Source organism: Stegodyphus dumicola, chromosome X1, assembly GCF_044657685.1.
Source record: "Stegodyphus dumicola isolate Sdum_Otavi_A_Nest chromosome X1, ASM4465768v1".
Lineage (NCBI taxonomy): Eukaryota > Metazoa > Arthropoda > Arachnida > Araneae > Eresidae > Stegodyphus > Stegodyphus dumicola.
Genome location: NC_140780.1, coordinates 255,399,696 through 255,427,590, shown reverse-complemented (window position 1 = coordinate 255,427,590; position 27,895 = coordinate 255,399,696). Strand labels below are relative to the sequence as shown.

At 33.3% G+C, this 27,895-nt stretch overlaps 1 protein-coding gene across 1 annotated transcript in view; it reads left to right on the top strand.

The window, feature by feature from the left end:
- Nucleotides 1-9,361: 9,361 nt before the first annotated feature.
- Nucleotides 9,362-27,895, top strand: part of LOC118187958 (histone deacetylase complex subunit SAP18-like) — a 61,982-nt gene continuing 43,448 nt past the window's right edge. The window contains exon 1 of the mRNA XM_085807536.1: nt 9,362-9,544. Within this exon, the coding sequence (XP_085663662.1) occupies nt 9,488-9,544 (57 nt within the window). The 5' untranslated portion in view covers nt 9,362-9,487. The remainder of the gene's footprint in view (nt 9,545-27,895) is intronic.

Sequence of the window (27,895 nt, the reverse complement as noted above, 5' to 3'; positions counted from 1 at the left end):
ACTAACGTTTATTTTATTTTAAATCTTTACTATCACTTCTTATTTTCTACTTCCGGCCAGAATTATAAGCGTTAAGGTTTTTATGCAAAGTTTGTCTGGCGAACGCCAATATTTAAGTTGTGGCCTTTTGCCAAGCGAGAGAGAGGAAGCAGTGAGTTCGAAGCAGGCCGCTTACCTTAGAAGTTAAGCAGTTGCTATTTGCCTTCCAGGCCAGAGGTTTTAATCCTCTTGATAAATTAAACGTATTGTAGTGTTCACAGTCTCTGTGCTACATACGCTTCCTGTTATTATAAGGCCAATCTTCCACGTGTATTATTCTAAAGTTAAATTAGAGTTAAGTTTTATTTTTATACTTTTTTACGTTAGACCCCGAGTGGAGGGTCAATGTATTCCGAAGTACGGAAGTTATTGTATATAGAGAAAAATAAAGGGTTTTGTATACCCTTCGTCTGTATCCTGTCTACTTACCACAATTAGTGAACATAGCTTTAGTAAGCTCTCTGTTCCGAGTCAGGTCTTTGTATGTTCCCGAAGAAGGTAAGAAGGAACATTGACCCTGATAACATGATTAATCAATATGACACAACAAACATAACTGTAACTAATAATAACATAAACATGGAAAATTCACCTCCAAACTCAGAAAATCCTCACATGAGACATCTCAATGATGAACCCAACGTTCTCCAAACATTAAGTCACAAAATTACTTTATCCAATGACGTCGAAACTACCAGATCCTTGGTGGAAGATATCAAAGTTATCCATAACGACCCAAATGTGATTATGTCCGCTAATGATAAAAAAGAACTAAATTTTCTCCTTGTAAAAGCCATTAATCAACTGCGTATGCAGGAAAACGAGATGGCCAATGCAAAAATAAACGAATTACAAACCTCTAACGAAAAGCTCGCTAAACAATTTGAAGGGATTAAAAACTTCTGCGACATACTCCAATCCACTAGTGGTTTCAAAGAACAAAGAAAAAGAAAATTGCGCCATAGACAAACGGATTCTGACTCCGATGAGGAGCCTTCCCTCAAAACCAGCAATCGATATAAACAATTAGAGAACCAAATAGACGACATGCATTTGGACAACGAAGATGAATCAGCCACTCAGCTCACTACCACCCCAAAAGACCAACCAAACAAAAGTGACACCATTCCCGCAAATAGAAAACCAAACTCCAGCCGCAAAACAAGCATAATTGATAAAGTGCCAATTATTGTCGTAGATGACGTACCAAGAGCGGATGAATTCTTAAAAAACTTAAACAAGCAAACCGGAAAAGAGATAACTGGCACCTTAAAAGGACGCCGCCTTGAAATACAGCCTGCAGACTCTGACTCACATCGATTCATTGGCAAAATAGTCGAAGAAACAAAGCTTAAAGCCCACACCTACTTATTGCCCGAAGATAAAGTTTTAAAAGTCATAATAAGAGGCTTACCCATCACCACAGATCCCCAAACCATCACTCAAGAACTTCTTGACAAAGGATTTAAGGTCAACTTTATTACACTTTTAAGAAACAGAAAAGAAAATAAACCAATGCCGCTTTTCTTAGTACATATACTAAGAATAAATCAGAAGAAAATAAGGAAATATTCAAAATCAAACGCATAGGTTATATGAACGTAACAATAGAATCATTACGCAAGAAACCTGGCCCTCCACAATGCTATAGATGCCAGGGATTTTTTCACAGTTCCCTGCTCTGCACCACAGACTGGGTATGCGTCCGTTGCGGAGGCAATCACAAACCTATAGAATGCACCCGTATCCGCGACCAGCCAGCCATATGTTATCACTGCAAAGGTCCTCACCCACCCAACTTCTCTAATTGTCCGGCCAGACCAAAAAACAAACAAGTTCAGTTCCAACCCAGTCCTCCACCAGCAACCAATCCCTGGACTAACAGAAGACAAGACTTTCCTCCGCTGACCTCAAACAGTAACGAAAATATCGCTCAAACCTTCATACAAAACGAAATTCTAAGAGAAGAAACTACCAGCACCGCAGAATCCTCCCTGTCAGACCTCTTTGACTTCTCTTCGGTAAAAACAATCTGGACAATAGTGATACAAGGACTCAAAAACATTAAAACCAAGAAATCACCTCTTGATAAAATAATCGCAGTAGTCGAAATCATTGAAAAAATAGGAAATCATCTTTGATGCTAATAAATTCAAGAACAGATGCAACATAAAAATCCTCTCTTGGAACGCTAACGGTCTTTACCCTAAAACCTCATTATTGAAATTGAACCTGACGTAATACTCATACAAGAGACTCACCTTAAACCAGCACTCAAAGTACTTTATGCTAATTATAACACCTACCGTACGGATCGTGAGACAGGAAGAGGCGGTGGTTTCATCACATTTGTTAAAAAGGAGCATAAAACACGCTCAAATTCCTAATCCCAGCACCACTTTCGAAAGTAACACAATAAAAATTGTAATAGAACATAAAAAATTCAAAATTTCGAATATATACATCCCACCAAATAATAATCACAGCGCACAAGAATTGATTCACCTCCTTAATTCTAATACTTCTACCATTGTCGGAGGGGACTTCAACGCCAAACACCCCTGCTGGAACCGAGGACCTGCTAACAAAAAAGGAAATGACATATTTAAACTCATTCAATCAAATAATTATAACATTCATGCTCCAGACGAGCCCACCCATTACGGGTACAATAGCGATACCACAATTGACTTCTTCATCTCAAATAACATTACTAACAGATGCAATATCTCTGTAATTTCAGCCCTGTCTTCCGACCACAACCCCATTGTATTTGAAATACACATTAATAAATACCTCCCCTCTCTTGACAGAAGTATAGGAGTTACAAATTGGATCAAATACTCTGAAATTCTGAATAAATCCATACAAGGTAACCCATGCATCAACAATACAGAAGATTTAGAACACGAAGTCTCGAAATTTACCAACAGCATCAATTCTGCTGTAAAGGAACCTACCAATACTTTTTATGTGAACAAGCCTTTCCTTCCCCTGCCTGCCGATATAAGAAATAGGATTAAAGAGAAAAACCGGATCCGTAAAAGATGGCAAACCACCAGGGATCCACAACTCAAACACGAACTAAACTCTATTCAAAAAGAAATCAACAGAAGAATCCAGAACTTCAAAAACCAAAAATGAACCAATTTCCTAAATAACCTAGCTATAGAGGACAATTCCCTATTTGACATTTCCCGCAAATTCAAGAAACCTTATAAACCTATTCCACCTATCCATGGACCTAGTGGAACGTCATATACAGAAGAAGATAAAGCTAAATCTTTTGCGGACTATATGGAAGATACATTCACTCTTAATCCCACTCCGTACGACAATAACCATATTGAACGGGTCAACCAGGTGGTCAATAACTTCCTTAATACCCCTGCTCCGTACAACTTCACTTTCCTGACTACCCCAACAATCGTTGCCAATACCATCAGCGCTTTACAAACGAAGAAAGCCCCAGGGCATGATGGCATCTCGACCAAAGCACTGAAGCATCTTCCGATCAACGCTCTTACCTGCCTAACTAATATAATCAACAACATTATCAAATTCGCTCATTTTCCTAACTCATGGAAGCAAGCTATAATAATTGTTTTTGCTAAACCGCAACAAAATCCAACTCTCCCACAGAACTATCGCCCTATCAGTTTTGTTGTGTAGCGAATTTAATTTAATTAAGTGATTCATAAAAATCAAAATTTTAATTTGTAATTATTCAAAATTTGAGCTACACAAGTTTGGTTATATTCTTTTTGGGCCTATTAATTCTAGTGTAATATATTTTGGCTTTCCGAGTTTACGCGAACTGCGTCTTCAATCTTGTACACGCAAACAATGGATAAGTATTTTTTTTTCTACGTAATAAACTCAGTTTTTCATGTCAAAAATTAATTTGATTTCTTAGTATTTAATATCATTAGTTGCAGAAAAATTAGCTCTTTAATTTGGCATAACTTTCATTTTTCTAACTTTAATTGCATTTCAGTTATGAGCTTTAATTAGTAGAATTTTCTTCGTTTCGCTTGTGATTTAGTTAAAGGGGGATGAAATGCCTTCTTTCCGGTTGAAAAGTCACTTTTTGCGAGTTTTCAGCGTTCTTTCGTTTGGACCCTTGCAGGGTTGTTGAAATTCCTAATTTCCCCCGGTCGCAGGTGGTGTTTATTTGGCGAGGGTTTGGCGACATAGATTTTCCGTTGAGGTTTCAAAGTTGTGGTTTTGGCGAGTTTGATAACATGAGGGTATGCTGTGGTTGCAACTATTTCAACTTTCGGCGAAAAATGGGTTGCGCCAACTTGGCGGTCCGGCGCTCTCCCTTTTAACGGGTTGTTTTATGGGACGAGCGCACTTTTTACACTTTTTGCACTTGCTGACACTTCTTTTGCCCTTTGAATTGGCCGGAGGCGACAGCTGACTCCGACGAAGAAAATGGAGCTTCGCCCCGATAGACCTACGGGTCTCTTGGCTAAGCGCTGTGAGCGCGGGCCGTAGGTATGGGCATCTATGTCTTCAAAAAAAAAACAAATCGAAATTCTTTCATCAGTTTTTTGTTGTGTGTGTTTGTGTATCTCAAGAAAAATATACAGAAGTAAATTTCTAGAAAAATGATGCGCACCATTGATTCGTCGCTTCACTCGGAACCAGAGCGTTAATTTACAACCGTTGCTTTTGGAACCTCATTTGCTCATCCTAAAATCTACTAGAACTTCAAGGCTACCGTAATGAATAATTTACAACCGTTGCTTTTGGAACCTCATTCTCTCATCCTAAAATCTACTAGAACTTCAAGGCTACCGTAATGAATCCATACTGTTCTACGAACATTTTTTCCATTCAACAGGCCGCCAGCACTGTATTTCACTTATCTTGCCGTATTGGAACCTCATTTGTTCATCCTAAAATCTACTAGAACTTCTAGGCTACCGTAATGAATCCAAACTGTTCGACGAACATTTTTTTTTCCATTCAACAGGCTGCCAGCATTCCTCATGAGCTTCGATGGATTTTTTTTTTTTTTTGTTTGATGCTCCTGCTGCTCTTGGAACAGATAAGTTCTTTTCTTTTTTTTGGTTAATTCTTGGTTAGTTAAATATTATAAATTTCTGCAGTTAAAATGATTGAATTAACTTGAGTTGTTAATTTGTTGAACCCTAAATTTTTTTTGTAGTTGATAACTTTATCCTAACTCTATAGAAATCATTTTTCTTTGGTGTATCAATCAAGTAAAAGCATTAAATGGAATAAAGATTTATAACCTTATTAAAATTATTGTAACTTAACTTAATGGTTAAGAAAATTAAGTCCTTCAGGAAATTATTTACTTGAATGTTTTTTTGAATTACTCATTGGTGAGGATGATTTGAAATAGTGCTTGTATTAGAGCATTCTTGTTTCTCAGGACGAACTTGTTTGTAGAATAGTAAATGTGTCATTACTTATCTTTATCCGGTTAAACCATATTTAATTAATCTAAGAAAAAAATTAAATAATAAAAATTATTATGTGCAATAATAGTATTTAAATGATTATATTGAGTGCAATATTAAGCAATAATTTTTCTTGTATTGAGGAATTCTGTGTGAAGTGGAAAGTGTAATTTGTTAAATTTTTTTTTTATTATTTTCTCCCCGGGGAGGGTAGTGTTCTTAAATCTATAGTTTATTTTGGTATGTTTACCAGATTTGCAATATTAAATTTAATAGTAATTACAAGGATGTTAAAAAAATAATTACTTGGAAATGTTTGATGTGTAAAACAATAGTTCAAATTTTGTTGAATATATTTTGATATTTTTTTTCTTAACTAATGGATATCTATATATATATAATTGGCATTAATAGTTAAATAAATAAGTTTTTCTAGATCATTCAAAGGTTAAATTTTTGTGTGTGTGCTCATGATTTTCACCCGTCTCATTCTCAAATTGATTTCAGGGTTAATCCGAAAACACAACGCAAATGTACAGAGCTTATTGATATTAGTTTATTACTGTTGTTAGAAAATTTTAAGTGTTATGTCAACAGAGTAGGAAACCATAAAAATTTTGGTACCATATGACTTTTAACATAACATATTAGGTACCATGACTTTAACATAACAGTTTACTTAGCCAAATGTCTAAACTTACTGAGAAAATCCTACTTTTCCGTATCCAAAAAATTCACCCTTCCATGAATTTTCTCCCAGAAGAACAATTCGGTTTTCGTAATCATCATAGCACTTGCCACCAACTTCTTAGAGTTATCAGCATTATCACTGAAGGCTACAACTGCAAGCTTCCGACCGGTGCTATATTTCTCGATATCGCGAAAGCTTTTGACAGGGTATGGCATCTTGGCCTTATTTACAAACTAATCACTCTTAATTTTCCAGATCATTTTATTCGCTTAATAGCCTCTTTTCTCAGCAACAGAACATTCAGAAACAAAATCGGTACTGCTTACTCTACCACCAGAGTAATCAATGCTGGTGTCCCACAGGGTTCGGCATCTTTTTAATATTTATACACAAGACATCCCTAAAGACCCTTCTGTTCATCTTGCACTCTTTGCCCATGACACCGCCATACTTACTAAAGCCTGCACAGTTATCGCCGTAAGAAACCAACTCCAAAGCTATCTCATAAAACTGGAAAAATGGCTTACTCTTTGGAGGATTAAAATTAACACTGATAAAACTAAGGCAATAGTTTTCCGTAAAGGAAACATGAAATACTATCCTGCACCCCCTGAAATATTTGATGAAGAAATAGACTGGATTAATGAAACCAAATACCTCGGAGTCACCCTTGACCAAAAACTTACCTACAGAACCCATTTCCGATCCGTTGTACAAAAATTTAAAATTACCACAGCTACTATGCGACCTCTTCTTTGTAGAAAAAGCAACTTATCTACTACAAACAAATTAATTCAATATCGCTCCATACTGCGCCCAGCTCTTCTTTATGCAGCACTGATCTGGGGACATGCAGCTAAAACCAATATTAAACAATTACAAATTCTACAAAATAAAATTCTACGAGAAATTATCAATGCTCCTTGGTATATTCCCAACACCTATATTCACAGAGACCTTCGAATTGAACTTATTCAAGAGTATATTAAACGATTAGCGGTCAACTTCTTTTATTCAGTACAAACCCACAGTAATAGCCTTATTAGCACTCTCAGACACTCCCCGCGTCCCAGAGAAAAACATCGTTACCCTTATGACGTCCTTCCCACATAAGAATCACAACTTTAATTGACTCATTCACGCAAAACTGACTCTGCGGTTTTACAACCCGCGGCTACATCTTATAACGACACTGAACTTGACACCCCTCCTTTTTTTCGCCGCCGCTAGTGCGGACCTCACTCTTTTTCATCCGCCTCCCATACTCCTTTCACCCTTCTCTTTCTCCCCCCACCCGATCTTTATCAGAAGTCGAGTAAAAAGATGTTTCTACATCTTGACACTCGAGAATAAAATACGATCTGTGATAAACTGAGGACGGCGGAGGTCACGAAATGTTTTTGAAAGTGTACGTAATAGATATTTTAATTTCTTAAGATTTGTGAAAAACTCGAGTATTTCGCCATAGAAATAACGCATTTGATGCTGACGAAAGCAATTTATATTTGTGAAGAAAGCCAGCTCCTAAAATACCTTTTGTGACATCAGCAATAATGAATGGAAACTGAAAATCACGACGTAATCCCAAATCAAGAGTTAGCGTTTTTATGCCATAAGTGGAAATATCTGTGCCATTAGCTGCATACAGTTTGTATTCAGTTTTACATTTATTCTGTGAAGTAGCAGGAATTAAGCTTACGTCAGCTCCGCTATCAATAAGAAAGTGCAAATCTGATCTTCGGTCACGAACGAATAAACGAAATTTGCGACAATCCTTCATATTTTCTGCAGCAGCGTTTGCCGCTGAACCTACTGCAGATTCGAGTTTTCCTGGTTTTTGGAATCGTTTTTTACCCAAGCACACGGAGGCTGGCATTTCTCTGGAATACATTTCGCTCCAAATCGAAAGTGATAGAAACAAAATTTGCCAGTAGGGTCATATCGTTTACGAGATCGGCTTAGATCGTGAACGTGAATTACGTAAATCCGAGTCCCTGTGTCTTGAGCGAATGGTTAGTTGATCAATTTTTTGTTCAAGAAAGGTAATTCTTTGCAACAAATCATTTGCGGGAACGGAAGGAGCATTAGTACTTGAGTCAGGTAGCTTCTCCAGCCATAAAGTTTTGATTAGATTTTCAGACACATCTGTAGTAGCAACTGATCTCAACTTCTGCAAAAGTTGGCTTGATTTCATGTCTCCAAATTCCATACCAGTAATCAAACCTTTAATCCGTACATTTTCACTTTCTTTGAATAAATGTAATAACCTAATTTTAGCATCCGAATATTTTGTGGCACTATCGTTCGTTACAATGTCCCAAATATTTTCGATGAACTTAGGTTCAAGCTGTGAAACTAAATAATTAAATTTCGTTTCTTCTGAAACGATATTACTAATTTTGAACTGAGCTTCAACTTGAAAAAACCATATTTCCGGTTTATCAGTACAAAAAGGAGGTTTTTTTACACTCACTTTATGAAGTTCCGGTGACTGTATCGTATCTTTCATAGCAGTTTCAGAAGAGTGACATTTCGAAAATTAATCAGGGTCAACACGATGTAGCCTTGGCTACTAATGTTTAAAATTAATTTATGACTAGGAACAGCATGAATTATAAACAAATAGCTAAGTTATTGCATTTTATTTTCCGGCTATCGAAATGCGACACTACGAGTAACGTTTTGAAACCAAAACCTAGCAATCATGAATCAGAACTAGAACTAGTTGCCATTCAGCATAAAGAAATTTAAATATAAATATGAACTACTTATTGCCATTCAGCATAAAAGAAATATAAATATGAATATTAACAAAATATTAAAGTTAATTTTATAAAATAATTAAACACATGAACAAATATATGAAATAAAAAATTATTATTTCTCATTCAATAACTGGGCCACTACACATTATTTATTTATTCTACATTACCAATGCCTTAATTAAATTTTAGTGAAAATAATATATATGGTGTTTTCCTATTTCACTTAAAGAAGAGGTTTCATACATTTAATTTAAAATTGTAATTTTTAAACTAATGTATATATCAATGTACTTAATTTCATGTTTTGATGAGTAATTTATAAATTTTATGTTTTAAATTAAAATGTATTTGCCTCTACTCGATTTGAGGTAAGACGTCAGCCTAGGCACTGAGGTGTATCAAACACAAGGAAGATGTTGCTGGTCTGCATGTCCTGAATGGCAACACTAACTGTCGAAAAAGTGTTTTTTATACGATAGCTATTATTTTGGCGTAGTTATAGGGAAATAAAACAGGTTATTGATTGTACTTAATTGTCTTTACCTCAGTCTGTCCTGATGGAATCTGTCATAGAAGAAAAGAATGAGTATGAAAGATCAATTGATAGAGAAAAGGTAATTTTTTTTTAAAATATTGCAATCTTTCTTCCCTTTATATTGAAATGAATACTCTTATGCGACGACATTTTGCCATGGTGGGGAAAAGGAATGTTTTAATTCTGAAGTGCCTGTAACATGAATTAAGATATTTACAACCATCAGTTATTTTTTTTAAGCTACAAGTGTAAAATTCTTATGATATGACAAATTTAATGTATACATTTTCCTTTATGGCGCAGTTAGCCACAAAGAAAAATCTTGGTTTTCTGAGGCACTGTAAATTGACAGCTACAGTGTATGATCTAAGAATTCAGAAGATTTAGGCCAAAGTGCAGAATTGCCCACTTATTTGTTCGGCGCTTTTTACAAGAGTAAGAAGAATTGGATTTTTGTCAATTTTCTTTGACTTGGTTGGTTTTTAAGATTGGCATATAAATAACATTCTCAAAAGAATCATCCACTTCTAACAAAAACACGTTATGGCAATATACAAAAAGGAAACTTTATTAAAGAAAATCAGTCATATGAAATCTTACCACACTATAACAAGAAACTCGATCAATTCCAGATACATTTTTAACTCATTCTTTTTACAATTAATATTAAGGTTGCCAAAATATTAAAACTTAAAATTATGCTTTATAAACAAATATTATCAATTCCCCCCCCCCCTTATTTGTATTTAAAGATATAATTTTAATCAGTCAGTCATGTTCATACTTTAATAATCCATCTTTCAATTTCACCCTAGGTAGATAATTTGTTAAAATATCCGCTTCTTGATTTTGTGAACATACAAACTGAGGAATGATTTGATTCATTTCATATTCAACCTTTACAAAGAAATATTTTCTATTAATGTGCCTTGAACTTTGTTTTGGTTTTTTAATCCAATATATTAATGCTTGACAGTCTGTTTTAATTTCTATTGGTTTGTCAATTAGATCATCTTGACCCAATTCTTCAAGTAAAAAGATGTACCATTTAACTTCACATGCACATTCACAGAATGCTAAAAGTTCAGCTTCCATTGTAGATAGAGCAACTATTCTTTGTTTGTTGCACTTCCAATTTATGAAATTTTTACCTAATTTAATGAAATAACCTCCAAATGATTTTCCATCTTCAGTGGTACACCAACTTGCATCTGATGTAGCATTTAATTTCCCATTGTCTGAAGTATACATTAAACAAGCATTTTGTGTTCCTTTAATATATCTAAATATCCTCTTTACAGCTTTCCAGTGTTTCTCTCTGGGACCTTTATTATATCTTGACAAATTACTTACTGCAAAAGCTAAGTCTGGCCTTGTGCCTGTTGCTAAGTTCATCAATGAACCTAATGCTTCTTGATATTTTGTCTTCAAGTGCATCAATGAACCTAATGCTTCTTGATATTTTGTCTTCGACACAGGTGGCGAAAATGCTATGTCATCAAGATTTTCACCCAATATTCCTGGAGTCTTGACAGGTTTACATTCATCCATTTCAAAGTTTTTAAAGATTTTAGTTATATAGTTTTCTTGACTGAGTATAAGTTTTCCAGATTCTTGCCGGATGTCTATTCCTAAAACTTTTTGTGTTTTAGCGACTTCTCATAATGTGAATGATTTAGATAGTTGAGAGATGTCATTTATCTCAGAATTTGAATTTCCGATCCCCATTAAGTCATTCGCATATACTGCTATGTTAAGATAGTTGGGCTAATCTTTTGAATATGGTAACAGGTAGTTTGGAAACATTTTGGTAAGGCGATAAAGGTTACTAGCTAGGACTTTTGTGCTAATCTTTGGAATATGGTAACAGGTAGTTTGGCGACATTTTGGTAAGGTGATAAAGGTTACTAGCTAGGACTTTAGCAGTGTACATGGATAAAGTCAAGAGTGGGATGAATTATATAAAGTTCTTAAAGAAAAGAATTTAACCAGACTAAAGTCTGATCCGTGTGTTTATATTTATAAAGATAAGATCAACTATCGGTTAATCTTTGGATTATGGTAACTTGGCGATTTTTTAGCGACTAACCCTGCTACAGCAACCTGCTAGTTTTTAGGGCTAATCTTTATGTCGCCAAACTGCCTGTTACCGTATTCCAAAGATTAGCCTTCTTTTGAACTTTACATAATTCATCATACCAGCATTTTCCTGATTGTGGTAATCCATATATACTTTTGTTTTGTTTACAAGATATACTTTGTTTGGATCTAATATAAATCCATGTGGTTGTTCCATGTAAATTGGTTTATCCAAGTATCCATTTAAATATGCTGTTTTTACATCAAAAAATCTTATTTTGTAGTTTTTGTAAACTGCAATCGATAGCAATGTTCTAAAGGTTGCAAGTCTCATTACTGAGCTAAATCCATCTTCATAATCACTTCCTTTTCGTTGATTAAATCCGGTTGCCACTAGTCTTGCTTTGTAAATTGTTTCTAAATTACCCTTTTCATCTCTTTTTGAGAATATCCAGGGGTTTTTAATAACTTTCTTATCGATGGGTTTTTCAACTAATTCCCAGACTTCATTAGCCTCTATTGAACTCAGTTCTTCTGTCATTGCATGTAGCCAGAATTCACTTTCAGCAGATTCTATAGCTTCATCATACATCTTAGGTAATCCTTCATTTGTATTGTATACTACATAATCGTTTAAATTTTCTAGGAGCTTCATAGTTCGCGCTGGTCTTTTCTGTACAGAATTTCCATGACTATCATTTCCAGGTTCTTTATTTATTTGTAGATACTCGGTTGGCTTTTCCAATGAGTTATTATTGTTGTGTTCATCATCACTGTTGGATGGCAAAATTTTCTCAGCTTCTTCATCTGTTGTATTATCTTCTCTATAGTATCTGTCAGTTATTTCTGAATTGTTTACATTTCCATTAGTTTGTTAACTTTAAAAAATAATAAGTTCTAATATTTGATTTTTATCGAATTTTAAATAATTATCTTTTAGTAAAGATGATCCAAGTTTCTGTTCATTAAATTTTACATCTTTCACTTCTTGAATTTTATTTAGTTCAGGGATATAAATTTTGTATGCTTTTCTCTTCATGCTATAGCCTATCATAATTCCTTTTTTAGCTTTTAGATCCGTCTTTCTACGTTTTTCTCGTCTTATATGAACATATGCTTCACATCCAAATCTTGTAAGATAAGTAATGTTAGGCTTGCATCCTTTATATAGTTCATATGGTATAAACCTTTTATCATTTTTGTGACTCCTGTTATTCACATGTACAGCTACTTTAACGCTTTCAGACCAAAATTTTATCGGTAATTCTGCATCAATTAACATAATTCTAGCAGATTCAATTATAGTATGATTAAAACGTTCAGCTTTTCCATTACTTTCTGGAGTATAAGAAGTTGTAAGTTCATGTTTAATTCCCATTTTTCAAAAAACTCTTTTATATTATACTTTTAGCTAAAAACTCACTACCATTATCACTATGAATTCTTTTTAGTTTCTTTCCTGTTTGTCTTTCTTCTTGAATGATAAGTTTGATTAGAGCTTCTGAAGTTTCACTCTTCTCAATTGTTATCATAAATATGAAATTACTGTAATCATCTATCACTGTTAAAAAATAACAGCTTCCATCTATTGATTTCTCAATTGGTCCAACTAAATCTATGTGCCATAATTCTAAAATATCTTCAGATTGCTTAAATTTCACACTTTTATAAGATGTTCATGTTATTTTTCCTAATGTGCAAGGTTCACAATTGTTTTGAGAAATTTTTACATTTTCTAATCCAATGACCAATGAGTGTTTTTTCATTTCTATCAGCCTTGAATAATTTATATGACCTAGTCTCTGATTCCATAGTACATCATTAACATAACTGATTTTAGCTTCTTCAACAATATTTCCTTCAACTTCAAATTTATTTCCATTTCTGTTAGCTGTATATAGAATATTTCCCTGTTTATTGATCACTTCTGCCTTATTTTTGGTAAAAATTGCTTTTAAATCATGATCTACAATTTTTGATACTGACAGCAGATTTTCACTTAAATTTGGTACTTGCAGAACATTTTCTACTTTCAAGATGTCCTTATTTGTATCAGTTTGCGGTACAACTCTAATATACGCCCTAATTTCACCAAATGTGGCGATATGTGTTCTGCGCTGGTTTTTGGCACGATTGCGTGTTCTATGGCAACCCTGTTGACGTTGAAAAATCTTTCGCTGGAGCTCGTTGATTCCCCTCTGTGTCTGAGAAGATGGGAAGGAAAGATAAAATGGTAGTTGTTGAATTGAAGTTCGGCAAAAGGAAATATGATTGTGGCTATCCTGTTGAGGGGTAGTGGGTATTTGGAAGTGTGGAAAAAGGGTCTGGGAGATTATTTTTAATGGCAGTGCATGATAGAAGTAGGGATTTATGATTTTATTTATTTGTGAACCATAGTATAAATTTTCTGGATAGTGTGTCTGGCTGTCATGTAAATACGATAGTGATTACGTGGCGGCATGTTAAAGGCAGTATGAAATTTATATTTCTGCTATTCGAAAACGCATTAATTCATGGTAAGTGCATTTTGTTTTATCCTTGTTCTTATTTTGTAGAATGTTATTTGTTCTTATTTTGTAGAATGTTCTTTAGTATGAATTTCTGTCGTTATTGTTGTTTTTTTAATTGTTTGAAATTTATTTTACTTTATTTTGTTGTTTAGTGTCTAGACTGAGCAATTCGTAGATGTTTTTTTTAAGTTGAAACAGAACGCTGTGTACATGGTATTATTTGAAATTTATTGTTGATATGTTATTTTATTAAAGTGAGGAGTGCGTAGATCGTAGATTCCTTCCTTGCCTAAATTGTGCAATTCGTAGAATTTTTTTTAAGTTTAAACAGGATGCTGTGTACATGGTGTTCTTGGAAATTTATTGTTGTTATGTTAATTTATTAAAGCGAGGTGTGTGTAGTTTGTAGATTCGTTCGTTGCCTACATTGTGCCATTTGTAGATGTTTTTTTTAAGTTAAAACATGTCGCTGTGTACATGGATTCTTGTCAAATATTTTTGGTTAGAAACTTTACGTTTTTGCTATCTAAATTTTTTGTTTTTGTTTCGGATTTTTAGCTAAATTGTATGTTGAAAATGGTAGTTTTTGCATGTGCGAAAACCGCGTTTTTGGAGACATTTTAGGCTAAAAGTTCGAAATGTAGACAAAAAATTTAGATAGTAATATGGCAGCGTGAAGTTTCTCGCCAAAAATATTTGGCACGAAATTTGGCGACTTGAGGGCGCATATCAGAGTAGTTCCCAGTTTGCATTTTAATGTTACCAATACCAACTGATTTGATCATTGCCCCTTTTTCAGGTGTCATTATTTGTCATTCTTCATCTTTAAAATTAGTAAATATTTCTTCACTAGTTGCCATGTGAGATGTGGCTCCTGAATCAATAATCCATTTAATTTTTCTATTCTCTTGTTCATTTATTTTATTGTTTCCATCATTTCTATCTTGATTAAGATATGAGCTTTCTATTTTCTTAGATACTTCAAATAAGCATGTAGCTGATTCATATTCTCTTTCCTTGCTTGACATTCTATAAGTTTTATTTGTTAAATTTCTCTGCTTTCGATGTTCTTTAGTTTTCATTTTACATTCAGTTGATTTGTGGCCGAATTTTTCACAGAAAAAGCACTTTATACTATTATTATTATTTCGACATTCTTTTGTTAAATGTCCTAATTTTCTACAATTAAAGCATCTTCTTTCATATTTCGATTATATCCAGTTTTCTAATGCCTTAGAACTTACTTCTATTTCTTTTCTTCTTTGTTTATTTTTCCCTTCTGTTTCTTTTAAAGCTTGCCTAATTGAAGCTAGAACTTTCTCTTTATTGCTTTTTATAATTTTAACTTCAAATTCCTTTCTAAGTACTTCTAGTATGAAGTAAATTTATTCTTTATCTCTTATTTCATCTCCAACTTGAATACTTTTACTTTTCAGAATTACAGCTCTATTCATATAATCATCTACTGATTCATTTTGACTCATTTTCAGTGAGCCAATTCTATTCTATATTTGATTTGAATATCTTCTGTTCTTGCTGCCATTTCATTTTTTATTTCTCCCATAACTTCTTTGTGTTCTTTTCATTCGCATATTTTAACGCTTGTGGAGCTGTCATAGTTTGATTCATTATATTTCTTGCTATCGTGTTATTATCATCCCACATTTCCCAAGTTTTTATTTCACTTTCGAAATTAACATCATCCTTTTTATATGGTTTTGGTGATTAATCAGCTTCTATCACACTTCTCCATATTTTTAAACTTCTTAATTCACTTTCAATTCTATTGGCCCAAATAAGATAATTATCGTCACTTAATTTTTCTATATGACTCAAATTTATCATATTATATGCCATATTTTCTAATTTATATTCACTAATTATAATACAAGTCTAACTTATCCCTTAGAGAAATTGGCGATTTTGTTAAGCCTAAACAATATCAATGTTCTATCTGAAAGTGTACTAACAGAGGGGGCAACCACGCTCTGCTACCAAATGTTAGTTTTTTAAGATTGGCATATAAATAACATTCTCAAAAGAATTATCTACTTCTAACAAAAACACATTATGGCAATATACAAAAAGAAAACTTTATTAAAGAAAATCAGTCATATGAAATCTTACCACATTCTACCAAACCATAACAAGAAACTCTCTCAATTCCAGATACATTTTTAACTCATTCTTTTTACAATTTAATATCAATGTTGCCAAAATATTAAAACTTAAAATTATGCTTTATAAACAAATACTATCACTTTTTAACCCATCATCAGCACACGCGCTGGGGTAAAATCCACCCCAGATGTGGTCTTTTGTTAGAAAATAGGCTAAAGTCGTACGTAACCTTTCTAGTACTTGATGTACCTTTCAAGATCAAGGTTAGGAAGGGGTCGTCCAGAGGAATTTTTTCCGTGTCCTTGGGATTTTGTGTTTTCGGGGAAGGAATGTGCAATGGGATTGTAGCTAACCCCGTGCGTGTACTAACGTTTCACTTCTAGGAAGACATTCATCAAGATGAGTGCATACGAGCGAGAATAGTAACGACTGCCTGTTCTTCTCGCTAGTGTTGAAACTGATATCGAAATAGAAGATTCTGATTCTGAGTGCGATAATATTTCTGAAAGTGCTTACAAAACTTATTCTGACCAGTAACATTATGATTCAGATGATTTAGGAGCATATCTTCTTTGAAATCAGATGATTTTTATGTTTGAAAAGATGGAACATTTTGAAATAAAAAATTACCCTTGAAAAACATTCGGACACAGTCGCACAATATAGTGACACATTTACCTGGTGTCAAGAAAAGCTTTAGAAATTTGAAAAATCCGAGTGTTTATTGCAAATTTTTGATGAATAATAATGGAAGATTTGGTGAAATCTACAAACATTTACATTTCATCAATAAGAAACAAATTCTCTACAGAACGTTATGCACAAGAGACAAACGTAGCTGAATTGAAGGCTTTTTTCCTATTATATTGCGCTGGAGTGCTGAGAGCAGCACTTCTCAAAGCAAAGATTTGTGGTCAGCTGACGGAAGCGGAATAACTGTTTTTAAAATAACAATGTCTATCAACCGATTCCACTTCCTGTTGAGGTGTATTAGGTTTGATGACATAAATTTACGAGCAGAGCGAAAGATGATGGCTAGACTTGGACTTATTAGAAATGTTTATGAAATATTTATCAAAAACATACAAAAAATATATTGTTTACCTGAGTATTGTACTATAGACGAAAAATTAGAACCCTTTTGAGAAATGTGTCATTTCAGACAATGTATAAAAAGTAAGTTCTATAGATATGGAATAAACACTTTTGCTTTGTGGGATTCTCATACATTTTACGCATACAACCTAGAAATTTATGCAGGTCAGCAAATCAAATGTGGCATTGGATGTTGTACAAAGACTTATTGCACCCATAAGTGGCACTGCAAGAAATATAACTATGGACAATTGGTACATGAGCATTCCTTTGGCCAATGAATTATTGAAAAAGCACAAATTGACATGTTTTGGAACACTTCGTAAAGGTAAGAGTGAAATACCAGAATTTCTGCCAAATAAAACAGGCTTCTGTACTCTTCGCGTTTGGGGTTTAGAGATAAAGAATTAACTCTTACTTCATATGTTCCAAAAAAAGAGTAAATCGGTTCTTGTTCTATCATCCATGTATGAGGATAATGAAATCGATCCATTGTCTAAAGAGCAGCTCAAGCTCGAAATGATAACTTTTTGCAACTCTACGAAAGGTGATATTTGTACTGTTGATAAGTTATGTGGAACTTAGTAGTCTGTTTCAAGAAAATGTCGCCGTTGGCCTCTAACCGTATTTCTCGGACTAATGAACATTGCAGGTATAGATGCTTTTATTATTCATCGATCAAATAACGACCTATTGAATATGAACCCAAGAGCTTTTCTCAAAGATTTAGCAATAGAGCTTGTAAAAGAACATGTCCTAAAAAGGGCTACAATTCTATCTCTCTTGAAAAACTCAAAACTGGAGTAAAAAGGTTGGCAGGAATAGAAGATGTAGCAAACCTTCACCCTAAGAAATTGTTTGTAAAAATATGTTGTCACACTATGTGAGGATTGTTCAAAACGAGATTATTTGAATAACAAACTCAAATAGGAGGGGGGCGGAAAACCTATGTGTTATTTATATTTTGTAATATTCGTATTTAGAATCTATTCTTTGATATGAATAATTGTATGGCATTATACTGAGTTTTAAGAAAAAAAGCTAGTAAGAATGCAGCCTTTTCATATTCCTCTAGTGCTTTATCAAACCACTCTTTATAATAAACACTTACTTATTTTTGGCACGATGGTTTTGGGGACGATGTTGTTTGTATGGCAACCCTTTTGACGTTAAGACTTAACTCTTTTGCTGCAGTGGTTGAATTGCTCATTAGTTTGTGTTGTGCATGTTTTGAAATGACCAATGTTGCAATGATAGACGTGGTGGGAAGATTTTAGTCACGTATTTTAGATTGTGTGGAAAGTAAATTTAGTATTAAAAAATACGATGTTGGAGTTATTAACGAGTCTTTTGTGCACGGGTGTATTTAAGAGGATCGAAGTGTATTTTTGAAATTTCTGTGGGACTTTTAAAATGGAGTCCAAAATGCGGAGCTGCTATGAGAACTCGGACGAAGAAGGGCGTTTCTGATAGTTCTTGTGTGTATTTGCAGTTAAATGGTTGCTGGTAAAGTATGTGGCTGTCAACAGAGTTTAAGATTTGGATCATGGTTTTCGTGTAGTAAATTAACTTTGGAGGAAGTTTGGCTAATCTTTGGAATATGGTAACAGGTAGTTTGGCGACATTTTGGTAAGGCGATAAAGGTTACTAGCTAGGACTTTATCGGTGTACATGGATAAAGTCAAGAGTGTGCACAATGCCATTTTTGTGCAATTCTGGGATGTTTTTTTAAGTGAAAATAGGTCGACGTGTACAGGTATACTGTGTATGTGCAATTCGGAACTACTCTGATATGTGCCCTCAAGTCGCCAAATATTTTTGGCGAGAAACTTCACGCTGCCATATTACTATCTAAATTTTTTGTCTACATTTTGAACTTTTAGCCTAAAACGTCTCCAAAAACGCAGTTTTCGCACATGCAAAAACTACATTTTGAACACACAATTTAGCTAAAAATCCGAAACAAAAACAAAAAATTTAGATAGCAAAAACTTAAAGTTTCTAACCAAAAATATTTGACAAGAATCCATGTACACAGCGACATGTTTTAACTTAAAAAAACATCTACGAATTGCACAATGTAGGCAACGAACGAATCTACAAACTACGCAGACCTCACTTTAATAAATTAACATAACAACAATAAATTTCAAAGAATACCATGTACACAGCATCCTGTTTAAACTTTAAAAAAATTCTACGAATTGCACAATTTAGGCAAGGAAGGAATCTACGATCTACGCACTCCTCGCTTTAATAAAATAACATAACAACAATAAATTTCAAATAATACCATGTACACAGCGTTCTGTTTCAACTTTAAAAAGCATCTACGAATTGTACAGTCTAGACACTAAACAACAAAATAAACTAAAATAAATTTCAAACAATTTAAAAAAACAACAATAACGACAGAAATTCATACTAAAGAATCAATGAACATAACATTCTACAAAATACTAAAGAAGAAAGGATAAAATAAAATGCACTTACCATGAATTAATGCGTTTTCGAATAGCAGAAATATAAATTTCATACCGCCTTTAACATGCCGCCACGTAATCACTATCGTATTTATATGACAGCCAGACACACTATCCAGAAAATTTATACTATGGTTCACAAATAAATAAAATTACAAATCCCTACTTCTATCATGCACTGCCATTAAAAATAATCTCCCAGACCCTCTTTCCACAGTTCCAGATACCAACTACCCCTCAACAGGATAGCCACAATCATATTTCCTTTTGCCGAACTTCAATTCAACAACTACCATTTTATATTTCCCTCCCATCTTCTCAGACACAGAGGTGAACCAATGAGCTCCAGCGAAAGATTTTTCAACGTCAACAGGGTTGCCATAGAACACGCAATCGTGCCAAAAACCAGCGCAGAACACATATCGCCACATTTGGTGAAATTAGGGCGTATATTAGAGTTGTACCTGCAATTCTTAAAAACCCGGCAAGCACTTTGCGATTCTGCACTTTCTCCCAATTTCGCACCTAATCTTTGTCATGATTAAGCACTTTTATTCCATAAATGTTCTAGCATAAGCGTAATTTGGCTAGCAGATTGTTGGGAAAAATGTTGAGTTAAAAAAAAAACTGCCTTTACTTCGTGAAAATAAAATGCCGTCCAAACAAAAACTAGCAGGTTGCTGTAGCAGGGTTGGTCACCAAATTTTTGCCAAAAAATTGCCAAGTTAACATAATCCAAAGATTAACCGGAAGTTTTTATTGTTGCTTTTGAAATTTTTAAACGCAGAAAGACATGTGACATAGCAAAATCGTGGCACTTTAGTTCACAGACGTTGTGTGACTGGCGAAATTTTATTAATGAATATATGCATTTTATTAACGAATGTATGCATTAAGTGCATTGTATTTTACTGTTTTTATTTTGTAGAATGTTATGTTCATTTTTGGGTTGATCTTTGGATTATGGTTTTTTGGCGAAAATTTGGCGACCAACCAAATTTACACAGCAACCCTCTGTTTTTTTTTTCACCGCCATTTTGTCTTCACGAAGTAAAGACGTGTTTCTTTTCTTTTTATTTACTCAACACTTTTTCCAACAATCTACTAGCCGAATTAAACTTATGCTAGAAATTTTATGGAACAAAACTGCTTAATCATGACAAATATTAACTTCAAAATTGGGAAAAAGTGCAGAACCGCAAACTCCTTGCCGCGTTTTTCAAAATTGCACATACACAGTAACCATGTACACGTCGACTTATTTTTACTTAAAAAAAATCCCAGAATTGCACAAAAATGGCATTGTGCACACTGTTCACTTTATCCATCTAAACTGCTATTTTCTCATAAATTACAAAAATTTGCACGAAAATGCAGGAAAATTTTGTGAATCTTTAAACTCGGTAAAAAGCACATATATGAAATTACCTGATTGCGAAAAATTATATACTCTATCCAAGGATGAACATTTCCACGTATAATATAAATAAAATATCCAAAAACTTTTACCTCTAAATTATCTATTATAAACGTCACCAACGAATTCATAACAAAACATTAAAAATGGTTACAAGTACTTAGTGTCAAATATTTAAATTATTTCCATGCACGTTTACTTCCACTCAAACGTATACCAAATTGCTACAAACATATAATTCACAAAACAACTATCTATTATATTATAAACGTCACCAACGAATTTTTACCGCAAACATTAAAAATAGTTACAAATACTTAGTGTCAAATATTTAAATTATTTCCATGCACATTTACTTCTACTCAAACATATTCCAAAATACTACAAACATATAACTCTCAAAATCACGATCATTAAATTAAAATATAATTAAATTAAAAAACACTACTTAATATATAAATAAGCACATACATTAAATTAATAAAAATTAGCTTACAATCCTAATTACTTTAAACTAAATCATTGCTAATAACAATTTTTCAATAATACCATATTAATTTATTTACTCCTTACATTTAGAACACTGCATAAAAATAATATCCTCAAATAATTAAAAATACTAACTTACCTAATCATCTACAGAATCTTGAGTGCATGGTGAATCACAAAATGTCCATTTTCACCAGATTTCTTGCACCGCCATTCAAACTTATCTGTAATATCCTTCCTTTCGTACAATCTCATTTCATACCCACATGTTGGACATTCATACTTATCCGCAATTAAGCAATTCTTTTCAATTACACATAAACGGAATCAAAATTTCGGATTTACTTTATATAGGGCCATGGGATCCAAATATTAAACAACACTGTTTCACAGAACATAGAATGAAACTAATGCTGTACAGCAGATATTTTTACAAATTTACACCCTTTTCCGATTAAAGAACAGTGATTCGTCCATTAATATCACATGACATATCTCATGATCTCTCATTTCCCTTACACAAAATAATGCGTAATCGGAACTGAGTACTTCTCACATTATTCCCAAAGTCCTAGGTAGTAACCTTTATCGCCTCCAAAATGTCGCCAAACTACCTGTTACCATATTCCAAAGATCAGCCCTTTTTTTTTTTTACTATGAATTTCTGTTGTTGTTTTTTGAATTGTTTGTAATTTTAGTTTATTTTATTGATTTGTGCGCAATGCCTAGATTGTGCAATTCGTAGATGTTTTTTTAAGTTTAAACAGAATGCTGTGTGCATTGTATTCTTTGAAATTTATTGTTGTTATGTAAATTTATTAAAGCAAAGTGTGCGTAGTTCGTAGATTCTTACGTTGCCTAGATTGTGCAATTTGTAGATTTTTTTTTAAGTTAAAACATATCACTGTGTGCACGGATTTTTTTTTATATATTTATAAATATTTTTGGTTAGAAACTTTATGTTTTTGCTCTCTAAATTGTTTTGTTTTTGTTTTGGATTTTTAGCATAAGTTGCATGCGCAAAAACCGCATTTTGGAGACATTTTAGGCTTAAAGTTCAAAATGTAGACAAAAAATTTAGATAGTAATATGGCACCGTGGAAATTTTTTGCCAAGCGAAGGCGTATATAAGAGTAGTTCCAATTGTGGCAGGGTCTTCCCTAAATTCCTCAGTTCGATTATGGCGCACCTTTGCGGTCAACGGGATAACAAACAAGTGCCAAAATTTTCAGTATTCAAGTGTCATTCTTTGGACTGTTACAAACTATGCTCCTTATTGCAGCAGCATTTAAGATTATATCACATCACTATTTAAAATAGTTGATGACACTGAGCGTAATTTCTTCTCACTGCTATTTTGGACATTTTTTACAGTTAAAGTTGCATGAATTTTCGAAAATTCAATGAGAATAATATATTCAAAATTTCTAAAAGATCCTTTGAAATGGTAGCAGATATAAATGTAAATAATTATTTTAAGAATGATCTAATGCAATGCAAAAGTTATAGTCCAAGATAAATACATATGTGATTTGGGAAATAACTGTTACAATTTAACAAATTGTGCCACTTGTAAAATAATATGCCCCCTTTTTTTAAACTGTGTACAGCAGCATACATATAATTAAAAGCAAACCAATATTATACATGATTTATTTTAATGAAATGGTACTAGGCCTTTTTGGGTCTAAGAACTTGGTAAGTTTTTTTTTTCTTATCAAGTTATAGATCTATAGCTTTAACTAGCGTAAGGTTATGGAAAGAATGGCAAATGAAAGATTAATGTTCCATCTGGAGAATGGCTGCCTTCTTTCATCCTCTCAAGCCAGGTTTAGAAAACTGCACACTACCAGTCAAAAAGTAGTGCTTTTATCTCAGGCAGTAAAAGATGTCCTGGACAGGGGTGAGATCCTAGTAGTGGCCTTCATTGATTTCAAATCAGAATGCAATAGAGTATGAAGACTTAACCTTTTCACCATGGGCTCGAAAAATAGTTGTGTTCCTTCACTGCGGGCTCTTCGCTCAGCGGTTATGGAAAGGGGCAAAAATTTTTCAGATATAGTCTTAACAACAAGGTGATTGGTGCTCTTTTGTTGGCAGGCAAGGAAATGGTCAGTATTTCCTTTCGGTCCAGTTCCAAAGCTCTAGGCGTTAAAATGAGAGAAGTATTCTAATCGCATTTACACTGCAGGTGCAGTGTGTATGCAGTTTTCCCACATATGTGGACAAAATATATGCTACAACTAGACAACTTTGTTCCAAAAAATTTTCATTTTATGATTAAAATAAGTTTTTAAACTTGCATGTATGTTATATACTGAAAAATAAGCGAAGTAATCATAGTTACCTATATTCACTTGTCACAGTATAGAGAATGTAGTGATTTAAAATATTAAAACATATCCTTCAAACAATATGTACATTTTCATTTTAAGTATTATAATTATCCTGATATTGAAGTGCAAATTAAATACAGTTTAATTATTACAAGTGTCATTTAGAAAGCATTTTCGAATTCCCAAATGAGTGTTATTGCTTTTACACCTCTGTAAAATTCATTTCTGGAGAAACAGAAACTGGCCACTGTGTTTGTGCTGCATTGAATCATTATTGAACAACCTGTGCACTAACAAAAATTTACCAATGCACGAGGTAAAAATTTTTTTAATTAATTTTTCTTCCAGGTGACATAGCAAATAGCATTTCCAGGCTTGATCTACCTTTACATCAAGGATATAAGATCTTTAAATTTTTTAACCACTTCACAGTTTTTGGTTCAGGAAAGAAATTCAGAAGCAAACGCTGAAGGTTTAGAAAATAAATTCCTTGTTGAGTTTCAATGCATTCAATAACAAAAATTTAGGTTTACCACTTTAAAGAAAGATATTATCTATGACTTTTACCTTAGAATAGAAGGGGAATAGTTGTTCGCTGATTTATATTGCATTTTATGCTGCTGCATTTTTTCTTTAAAAGCAAAATTTCATATTCAGAAACCCATTAAAATTAAAAAAAAAAAAAAAAAAAAGATTTTTTGTCAAATGGCAAAATATTTCTTCAGTTTTTATGATCTATATTTTCAGAATGCTAAAATCACCTTTGAGGTATGAGATTGTTTTGCAAAATTTTCAGATCTCAAGCTTTTTGTTGTTGCTTTCTTTGGGAGTAATGAAGATTCGTACTGAGTTGATGAATATTAATAAAGAATCGTACTGAGGATTAAATTCAGGGAACTAAAAAATAGTACACATCTCAATTTCTGTATACATCCTTAGTATCCTAATATATGGTTTGATTCCCTCCAAAACACAATTCTCATGTAAAAATTAATTACTTTCTGAACACTACCTGTGACTGAGTGGTCAAGACTGCTGAATACTGGTAGTTCGATTTGGGTTCGAGGCCAGGCAATCGGGTTTGCTGCCTGGTTAGATTTTGTAGTCTGCCCCATGTGAAATGTGAATACGAGATAGTTTAAAAAGTTCTCCACAAAGGCATCCTTTCCCTTAGGTAGCCAACCTTTGTGTGCTTTCCCATGTTTAACTTAAAAGTTCTCCACAAAAGCATCCTTTCCCTTAGGTAGCCAACCTTTGTGTGCTTTCCCATGTTTAATTAATTTAAACTAACGTATCAGCTTTCTGAAAGAGTTGATACAGATATCATATTATAGATGCAAACATATAACAACGGATAAATTAACAACTTTTGAAACTTTTTTTAATTTTGAATTGTAAGATGTTCTTCAAACTGCTTTAATAAAAATTCATATTTCATTTATCGCTCAGTCAAAATTCATTTTGTCATCAAAATTATTCATAAAAAAATGTGTTTCTAAATATAGTTACGAGACACTCATAAATTTAACTTTCTTATTTCGAATATAATTTTATTTTTATTCGTCAAAGAAAAGATTAGCTACCTAAACGAAGGGGGCTTTCGTGGAAGACGTTTGAAGGAAATTGGTTCATATACACGAAAGAATACGAAAGGTTCATGCAGTCAATCCGTTCATCGAAATTTGAATCCGGGTTGAATTATCAGTGTTAAAGAAATTTTATCCATTCGGCCACTAGTTATAATTTAGAACATACAAACATATACATAACAAACCAAAATTTCACTCAAGTATACAGTAGTTGTGGAATGTATGTCATTTAGAAATAGCATTAAAATTAATTTCATCGCCTGAAATGATTATATTCATAACACTGCCTTTACATGCAAATTAAAAACTGGAATAAATTGAAATAAACAATTATAAAAAGAATAAAACAAAGAAAATTTTCTTTACGTTTAGCCATTATTTAACACCAAACTTGAAAAAATGATAAATATCAATACAAAGAATTAATAACAATATTTGCAACAAAAAAAAAAGTTGAATAGAAGTAACAAATTATTCGTTTTATTTTCTTCTCTTGAGAAAACATTTCCAGGATGATAACGAATTCGCAAACAAGCCATGTGAATTCAAAATACGGACAATTTCCCCCTATCCATTAGTGGATGCCCACAAAAGAATGCTCTCTTCAGGGTTTCATAAAATAGTCGTTAAGCCTCAAGCGCTAGAATTCTTACCCCTGCAACTAACAAAAAACTGTCTCGAGTGTCCAGTTGCCGTACACTTTGCTCGGGATATATGTGTCCCAGCCTCTCGGGAAAAGGTTAAACTGTATGAAAAGCTACAGCTCTTAAGCAGAAAGGGAAAATGTTTCTATGACTAAGAAATTTAACATAACAAAGCTTTTTTTGCTGTTAAATATGGAGACTCTACCTCAAAATTCAGACAATCTTATTTAGGATTACAACTGGGTGGAGTCACAAGTACGACCTTTTTATTAACGACTTACCTCAAATTTTTGATAATACTGAGAATATAGGCTGATGACTTGGTTGTCTGGTCATCAAGTATTCATAAGAAAAAGCACTTTTTGGTCCACAGATTAAATGATGCATTGAGGAAACTTCCTAAGTGGTGCGATGATAATGAATTGGAAGTGTATTTTGAAAAACATCCTGTCAAATATTTACACTAAATCGACAGGAAACTGTAATGAATTTAGAATATAAAGAATCCTTTATTTGTGAGTCTCGTGGTACAAAATGTCTAGGTGTTACTTTTGATTAAAAGTTCACTTGGCGAGAACATGTAGAGGAGATTGCAAGAAATGTAAGAAAAAGATCATTAATTTTGAAAAGACTAGCTGGAGCTAAGTGGGATTATAGTAGAGATACCCTTAATCTGACATTTAACATGTTTGAACCTGTGTTGACTTACTGCTCTGAAGTACTTATAATCTTATTACTAATAATCTAATGATGGATCTGAAGACTACCCAAAACTGGGTTCTGAGATTAATTATAGGAGCAGTTAAGACATCCCCAATAAATGGTGTACTGTTACTTATCAAAAATAAGCCCTTTGAAGAAATTATACAGCAGAAAGCTTTGTGTTTATACGAAAAGTTAATTTGATTACCATCAAATTGTTTTTGAAGCAATTATACTTACAATCAAAACAGAAGACTGAAAACACAAGAAGGTTTTATAAAGTTGTGAGAATTAAAAATGAAATTGTCATACTGGACAGCTTAGAAGTTTTACCTCCTCCAATTAATCTTTTAATTCCCTTTGTGAAGGGTAGAATTGATCTTACCCAAGTGGTGCGGAAGAAAGATGTTCCTGATTCAGTTTTAAAGGCTGTCTGTTTGGAAACTGTAAATATCAGATATCCTCGGCCTGAATGGCTACATGAGTAATGAATCTCGGATCAGAGGGAAAATGCAGCTGCAGGGATATTTTCAGAAAAGTTTGCATTTTATGTAGCTTTAGGGCCAAATACCACGCCATTTGATGCTGAAGTTATTAGATTGGCCAGTCAACAACTATTGACAAGAGTAGAAGAGTTTGAGAATGTCATTACAGTCAAAAGTATTAATCCGGACTCGTCGGGACTTCGCCGATTCCGGATTATCGATTTTTCCGGATTATAGATCATCAGTTTAAATCTGCGGAAGATGGCATGCAGAAATTATAAAATTAAAACTATGAAACCGTAATTTATAAAATAAAGAACAATTATGATCTAAAGGGTATCAAAATTTACAAAAAAAAAAAAAGCTTAATATTTATTTGTTTACTTTATTAAACATTTCTTTCAATGTAAGTTGTTTAAGTTGCTTCATTTTTTATGTGATAATACATTCTCTTTAATTCTATAAACAGACATAATTTCT